This window comes from Hoplias malabaricus, chromosome 5 (assembly GCF_029633855.1).
Source record: "Hoplias malabaricus isolate fHopMal1 chromosome 5, fHopMal1.hap1, whole genome shotgun sequence".
Classification (NCBI taxonomy): domain Eukaryota; kingdom Metazoa; phylum Chordata; class Actinopteri; order Characiformes; family Erythrinidae; genus Hoplias; species Hoplias malabaricus.
In genome coordinates, this window is record NC_089804.1 from 1,786,343 (window position 1) to 1,794,639 (window position 8,297).

The 8,297-nt window shown below is 47.6% G+C and overlaps 1 protein-coding gene across 1 annotated transcript in view; it reads left to right on the plus strand.

Annotated features, from left to right (window-relative positions):
- Positions 1-904: 904 nt before the first annotated feature.
- psip1b (PC4 and SFRS1 interacting protein 1b) overlaps positions 905-8,297 on the plus strand; it is an 11,614-nt gene continuing 4,221 nt past the window's right edge. The window contains exons 1-7 of the mRNA XM_066670772.1: positions 905-959; positions 1,526-1,624; positions 3,332-3,393; positions 3,553-3,691; positions 4,325-4,888; positions 6,708-6,819; positions 7,026-8,170. Of these exons, the coding sequence (XP_066526869.1) occupies positions 1,532-1,624; positions 3,332-3,393; positions 3,553-3,691; positions 4,325-4,888; positions 6,708-6,819; positions 7,026-8,170 (2,115 nt within the window). The 5' untranslated portion in view covers positions 905-959; positions 1,526-1,531. The remainder of the gene's footprint in view (positions 960-1,525; positions 1,625-3,331; positions 3,394-3,552; positions 3,692-4,324; positions 4,889-6,707; positions 6,820-7,025; positions 8,171-8,297) is intronic.

Consider the following 8,297-nt stretch of genomic DNA (forward strand, 5'->3'; position numbering starts at 1 on the left):
CCCCTTCTTCACCCTGTAAACTGCCCCCTGGAGGATAAACGACAGAACTGCCGTGGCTGATTTAATAACAGTGTTTTGATGTTTTTTTCAGAATAAAGATTAAAAGAAGGTGTCTCTTGTGTGTGTCATGATTATTATTATTGTAATATGAAACACTAAATACCTCTCACTGCCTTCTCGCTCGGAGGGAAACATCGTAGGCGCCCCCCCCCTCCTGTTTTCAGGAGAAATAACTTTTTTAAAGCAGCAGGTTCACCTACACTTCTGTCTGTAGCCTGAGTTGTTGCTGTTCAGTCTTTTGACCACAAGGCGGTGACAATGAGGCATGTCCATTTTTAAAAAATAAACTAATACATGTTGCATATCTATTTCTCCAGTCTGCCCCCGTGTGTGTGACCTGGGCACCAGCAGGGGGCACTTTTATCAGACACTGGCAGCACACTTAGGTGCAGATAAAAAAACTCACGTATCGCTGCTCTAGTAAAAATAATTAGTAAAAAAGTGAGAAACAAAATAATATACTATATATATATATATATACCTCGCTGTAGTGTTTATATGTTAATATTATTAAAATATATCGTGTGTAAACGCTGCTCTTCATGTCCTGAGTTTGTTAAGCTCTAAAAACGAACAACTCACGCGAAAACACCGATCTTTTAATAATCGCACGAGGAAAGTCGTCGTATCCATGAGTTGTAGATCGCAGAAAGAACTTGCTCCTGAACCGCAGATCTACAAACCATCTGCGCGGTGAATCCAGCCGTTAGTGTGAGGACCCCCCCCCCCCTGCTCCTGCGCAGTTGGTACAGTCCGGCGGCGCTGAGCGGGAGAGCGGCTCGGCTGCAGTTCGTGCGGCGGTCGGTCACCGAGCCTCGGCGGCGGGGTTTAATGAGAGCGCCGTGTTTCTCCGGTGAGTGAGGAGTGTGAGGGAGCGGGGGAACGGTGTTCCGGAGGAGGTTAGTCTGCGCTCTGGGTCGGGAGCGGTAACCTACACTGAGCCTGTGTGGAGCTGGGGGTAAACATGGCGATATAAGGGCTTTGTTTCTCCAGTGTGCGACCCGTCAGTGTGGTAAAAGTGTGTCTAATGGTCGCAGGGACCTTTAGACACGAAACTCCCCTTGCTCTGAGACGCTTGGCGCGGGAGTCTGACTGTGTCCAATCGCTGGACTTCTCCGTTCCACCTTAAATACTGCCTCTTGTGTGTTAGCTGTGGTTAAAGGGCCAATACCCTGCGTTTTTACGTCCTCTAAAGTCAGACTTAACTGCACACATTATTCCATTAGATCTCTTTATACCTCCGACATTAAAGAATCTGTTACTATGTGACTGTCCCTTTAAGACTGATTTAGGCAAGTGTCTGATTGGCTGCTTCAGTCCCGTCCTTAGAGGGACAGTGCAGGGAGCTGAAGGGCTCAGGTCTGCAGACAGAACAACACGTGGAATGTGTGTTTTGTGACCTCACAAACCCTGCGGTTGTGAACTGAGCTGTCAGCGACTGTCTCTCTGCCTCTGGTTCTCTCAGGTGACCATGGAGATGGAGTCCACGGAGTCCCAGCACGACTTTTCTACCGGAGACATCGTCTTCGCCAAAATGAAGGGTTATCCCTTCTGGCCTGCACGGGTAACACTCTCTCTCACTCTCTCACTCTGTCTCTCACTAACTCTCTCACTAACTCTCTCACTCTCTCACTAACTCACTCTCTCACTAACTCACTAACTCACTAACTCTCTCACTAACTCACTAACTCTCTCACTCTCTCACTCTGTCTCTCACTAACTCTCTCACTAACTCACTAACTCACTCTCTCACTAACTCTCTCACTAACTCTCTCACTAACTCGCTAACTCACTCTCTCACTAACTCACTAACTCTCTCACTAACTCGCTAACTCACTAACTCTCTCACTAACTCACTAACTCTCTCACTAACTCACTCTCTCAGTAACTCACTAACTCTCTCACTCTGTCTCTCACTAACTCACTCTCTCAGTAACTCACTAACTCTCTCACTCTGTCTCTCACTAACTCACTCTCGCAAAGTCACAAGCACACTCATGTGATCACACTCTCGCTCACACACTCGTGCTCACTTTCACTCACACTCACTCTCATTCTCTCACATTCACTCTCACACTCTCGTTCACACACTCATGCTCACTTTCACTCACACTCACTCTCATTCTCTCACACATTCACTCTCACACACTTGCTCTCACATTCACTCTCACACTCTCTCTCACTTTCACTCACTCTCATTCTCTCACACATTCACTCTCACTCTCGCTCACATATTCACTCTCACACACTCGCTCTCACTTTCACTCTCACGCACTCGCTCTCACTTTCACTCACACTCGCGCTCTCATTCTCACATTCACTCTCACACTCTCGCTCACACACTCGCTCTCACTTTCACTCACACTCTCATTCTCTCACACATTCACTCTCACTCTCTCACACATTCACTCTCACACACTTGCTCTCACATTCACTCTCACACACTCGCTCTCACTTTCACTCACACTCTCATTCTCTCACACATTCACTCTCACTCTCGCTCACATATTCACTCTCACACACTCGCTCTCACTTTCACTCACTCTCATTCTCTCACACATTCACTCTTACACACTCGCTCTCATTCTCTCACACATTCACTCTCACACACTCGCTCTCATTCTCACACACATTCACTCTCACACACTCGCTGTCACATTCACTCACACACTCGCGCTCTCATTCTCTCACACACTCACTCACACACTCTCTCTCACACATTCACTCTTGAACACACACTCTGTTATTCTCTCATACATTCACGCTCACACTCTTGCTTTCATTCTCACACACTCGCTCTCACACATTCACTCTTGCTCACACACTCGCTCTTATTCTCTCACACATTCAATCTCACACACTCGCTCTCACATTCACTCTCGCCAGCATCGTGCTTCACACACTCGCGCTCTCATTCTCTCACATTCACTCTCACAAATTCACTCTCACATTCACTCTCATACTTGCCCTCACACACTCGCTCACACTCTTGCTCTCTCACATTCACACTTGCTCACTCATTCGCTCTCACGTCTGCTCTCTCACACTTGCTTGCACACTCTCTCTCACATTCACTCTCTCAAACTCACTCTCACAGGCTCTCACACTCTCGCACATCCACTCGCACCAATGCTCTCACACTCACTTGCACATTCACCCTCGCATTCGCTCTCACACTCTCTCTCACGCTCTCACACATAATGGGTGATGAGTAAATGATCAATCAACTGTGTGTGTGTGTGTGTGTGTGTGTGTGTTGTTCATTCTGCAGATTGCGGAGGGAAAGGCTCCTAAAAACAAAATCAACATCTTCTTCTATGGAACACACACAACGTGAGTAAACAGCTACACACACACACACCACACTCACACACACACACACTCACAGAGTGAGCACAGGTTTTTCTGTTTTTTCTTATTTCCCACTGATTCTGTGATTTTCTGGTGATTTGCTCTGAGCTCGTGGTGCTGACGATCTCTCGTCCTCCACAGATCGACGCTGATGCCGAAAGACATCGTGCACTACTGGCCGAACAAAGCCACGTACGGTAAACCGTACACACGCGGCGGGTTCGACCAGGCCATGTGGGAGATCGAGAACGACCCGGGGATAGGCCTCAGGGGCCCGAAGGTCAGAGTCCACTATGTTTGTCTGTGCCACAGTGTTTCGCTCCATCGCTGATGCTCTGGAACATCGGAACGGCGTTCCCTCCTGCTGTGTGTCCCCTCCGCTGGGTGTCCCTCCTGCTGTGTGTCCCGGCCGCAGTGTGTCCCTCCTGCTGTGTGTCCCTGCCGCTGTGTCTCTCCTGCTGCTGTGTCATTGGTTTTTAATTTCTACAGGTGGAGGTCCGGTGTGTCGTGGTTGTGATGTCACAGTACACTTGTGTTTGTGTACATTAAGACATACAGAAGTCTTAATCTTTATCGTAATCCTCTGGTGAATCCCTCCATGATCAAATAGCACCCTGTTTGTTTTGATAAAGTCAACCCTGATTATTAGTTTTAGCCGATGTTTTGAACTGAAGCTGTAAAAATGAGTGCTAACAGTGCCCTCTTGTGGAGCACCTTTGTCCTGCTGAATGTGAGAGAGTGAGTTATGAGCCAGGTGTCGCATTAATGTTTCACCAGTGTTTTAAATTAAATTAAGACTTCTCTGGAGTGTCCTGGTTTATTTTTTTAAATTACGGATCAATCAATCTCTCTCTCTCTCTCTCTCTGTCTGTCTCTCTCTCTCTCTCGGTCTCTCTCTCTCTCTCTCCGACAGAAAGCAGCTCTGCTGAAGAAACTCGAGGAGAGCAGACCTTCGCCAAAGAAGCAAAAGCTCAGAACAGAAGAAACCAAAACACAGAGGAAGACAGAAGTGTCGTCTCCAAGTGTCTCTGCCCCAGCTCGCGATTCACCGTCTAAACCCTCTACGTCGGTCCAGAAAGGAAGACCAGGGAGAAAGAGCATGACCCCAGCGATAAAATCCCCCTCTGAGACCCAGGTTGGAAAACGAAAACCTGCAGGGGGCGCCAGGAAAGATGCGAAGACCACAGCTAAGACGGTTAAACCCTCTAACAGCGGCTCTCCGGCGCACTCGTCCCGGACCCGAGGGAGACCACGTCTCCAGAGCAAGAAGTCCGTCCTCGCCAGGAGGGTCCCTACCGGCAGGAAGGCTAACGCAGCGCGGAGAGTTAGCGCCGCGGCGGTCAGTGCAGCGAGGAAACTTACCAAAACCAGGAGCGCAGTCGGACACAGAATCCTCTCAAAGGCGAAGAGAACGAGAATCGCAGGAAACAAGCTGAAAATCAAGCTTCCGGTTTTTCCAGCGAAGAAGACGGAAAAAGTAAGTGTCCTGTGCTCAGCGTTTGTTTTAAACTGGTGGCGGATTTAGAGTGGTCTCTGTGCGTTTAACTGTAGAACCGTATCTTACTACTTCCAGTTACAGAACTAGGCTTCAGGGGGCAGCCAATCGCAGTAAAGCAGGCAGGAATTTGGGCGGGGCTTATTTGACATCATACTAATTAACATATGATTGATTGAAGCCATGTTTTTTAGACGTGAAACATCTCCTGAGACTGGCTTTATCACTCACTCACACATACTCACTCACACATACACATACTCACTAACATACTCACTTGCTCACACATACTCACTCACTCACACATACTCACTTACTCACACATACACATACTCACTCACCCACTTTCACATACACATACTCATTCACACATACTCGCTAACATACTCACTCACTCATACTCACTTACTCACACATACTCACTCACACATACTCACTCACACATACTCACACTCACATGCTCACTCACACATACTCACTCACTCACACATACTCGCACTCACACATACATACTCACTCACACATACTCACTCACACATACTCACTCACACATGCTCACTCACACATACTCACTCACACATGCTCACTCACACATACTCACTCACTCACACATACTCACTCACACATACTCGCACTCACACATACATACTCACTCACACATACTCACACATACTCACTCACCCACTTTCACATACACATACTCACTCACACTCACACACATACTCACTCACCCGCTTTCACATACACATACTCACTCACACACATACTCACTCACCCACTTTCACATACACATACTCACTCACACTCACACATACTCACTCACCCACTTTCACATACACACACATACTCACTCACTCACTTACTCACACATACACATACTCATACATACTCACACATGCTCATTCATTCACACATACTCATTCACACATATTCATTCACACATACTCACTCACACATGCTCATTCATTCACACATACTCATACATACTCACCCACACATGCTCATTCATTCACACATACTCACTCACTCACTCACACATACACATACTCGCACATACACATACTCACTCACTCACACATGCTCACTCACTCACACATGCTCATTCATTCACACATACTCACTCACACACACATACTCACTCACACATGCTCATTCATTCACACATACACATACACACACTCACTCACACATGCTCACTCACTCATGCTCACTCACTCACTCACACATGCTCATTCATTCACACATACTCACTCACACACACATACTCACACATACTCACTCACACATGCTCATTCATTCACACATACACATACACACACTCACTCACTCACAAATACTCACACATACTCACTCATATTTAGGAACAGCTAAACTGCTCCACAAGGGGGTGCTATTCAAAGCTTTTTAAAGTCTATAACAATATAGTGCTCACTATAGAGAGCAGCTTTTTAGAAGTTAATGTTGATTTTAATATTAGGCCACGCCTGGCTTTTTTGCTTCTTCATTCGGCAAAATTAGTTCTGGAAGCGGGTTCGACAACGCAGACGACCAGCACCAACTCTCCATCTGTAAAATCTCCAGCTGCAACAACACGCCAATACACCACGAGTAAACACTGCTTAATGTTACTGCCGGCGTTGTCGTGGTTTCTAACGCCCAGTGTTCCCCTTAGAGACGGGGTTAGAGACGACACCAGATACATTTCAGGGGGGAGCTGTGGTCGAGGCGAGCCGTGCAGTGGAAAAGCACCATCAGTGTTGTGTATTGACCAGTGTAAGGCGTGCCGTGTCTCTCTCTCCAGGTCCTGAGGTCCAGAGGATCCGCTGGAGACAGAGGGGTCAGCGACGCTCTGGTGAAACCCCTTCTTCGGATACGGAAGCAGGACGAAGCTCTGTCCGCTCCGGACTCTACAGGTACACACTGCGTCCTGGGGGCGTCTCTCCAGCTTCATTAATATTTAGAGACGTTAGGAGGGAGGCGGTCTCAGCCACAGAAGCCCCGCCCACACAGAGGTGTGTACTACACTCTCATTGGAGCTTTTGTGGCTGAGACCGCCTCCTCCTCTATGCCGCGACAGAAAAGCAGGCCTCTGATTGGTCGATGTGGGTCTGTTTTGCAGTCGAAAAGAAGAAAGGAGCGAAGAGGGGGAGGAAGAGAAAAGAAGAGAAGAAAGAAGGAGGCGAGGGAGGACGGGCCGAGGAGGTCGTGACCAAACGCAGAGCGAGAGAGAGATCTACCACTCCGTCAGTGGAGAAAAAGAGGAGAAGAGGAGAGAGAGAAGAAAAGAGTGAGAGTGACCAGAAAGAGCCACGACTGAGGAGCCACTCTGAGAGGAAGGAGGGAGGAGAGAGGGAAGAGAAAGACGAGAGACGGGGGGAGGAAAAGAAGAGGCGGCTTGAAGTGGAGCAAGAAAAGAAAGAGCGAAAGCATACCATGGAGGAGAAGAGAAAAAGGGATGCTGAAGAACGGGAAAAGAAAGAGAAGGAGAAGATGCTGGAAGAGGAGCGGAGGAATAAAGAGCGAAAGAAGAGAGAAGACGAGAAAAAGAGAGAAGCTGTAGAAAAGGAAAAGCAAGAGAAGGAGAGGGTGATGGAGGGAAAGAGGGATGATGAAGAACGGGAAAAGAAAGGGAAGAAGAGGAGATTGCTAGAAGAGGAGCGAAAGAGTAAAGAGGAGGAGGAGAAAACCAAGAACGGGGTGGAAGACCAGAAGGAGGCGGAGGGAAAAGGGCTGAAGAGGAAAGAAAAACAGATGGAAGAGAAGATGGAGGATGAAGAAGGGGTGCAGAAGAAGAGCCAGGTGAATAAACTGAAAGAGGTGGAGGGGAAGAGAGGGAGGAGAAAAGGAGAAAGAGTGATAGAGGAGGAGCAGAGGAGGAAAGAAAAAGAGGGAAGAGAAGAATCTGAGAAAAAGACGAGTGAGAAAGAGCCGTTGAAGGGGACGGAGGAGGGACAGAAGAGGAAAAGAGAGCGGGAGACTGAGAAAGAAGTGGAGGAGGAGGAGAAGAAGAAGAAAAAGAAAGAGGAGGAGAAAAAGAAGAAAGAGGAGGAGGAGAAAAAGAAGAATGAGAAAGAGCCGCTGAAGGAGACGGAGAAGGGACAGAAGAGGAAAAGAGAGCAGGAGACTGAGAAAGAGGAGAAGAAGAAAGAGGAGGAGGTGAAAAAGAAGAAAGAGGAGGAGGAGAAGAGAAAGAAGAAAGAGGAGGAGGAGGAGAAGAAGAAAGAAGTGGAGGAGGCGAAAAAGAAGAAAGAGGAGGAGAAGAAAGTGGAGGAGGAGGAGAAGAAGAAAAAGAAAGAGGAGAAAAAGAAGAAAGAGGAGGAGGAGAAGAGAAAGAAGAAAGAGAAAGAGGAGGAAGAGAAGGAGAAGAAAAAGAAGAAAGAGGAGGAGGAGA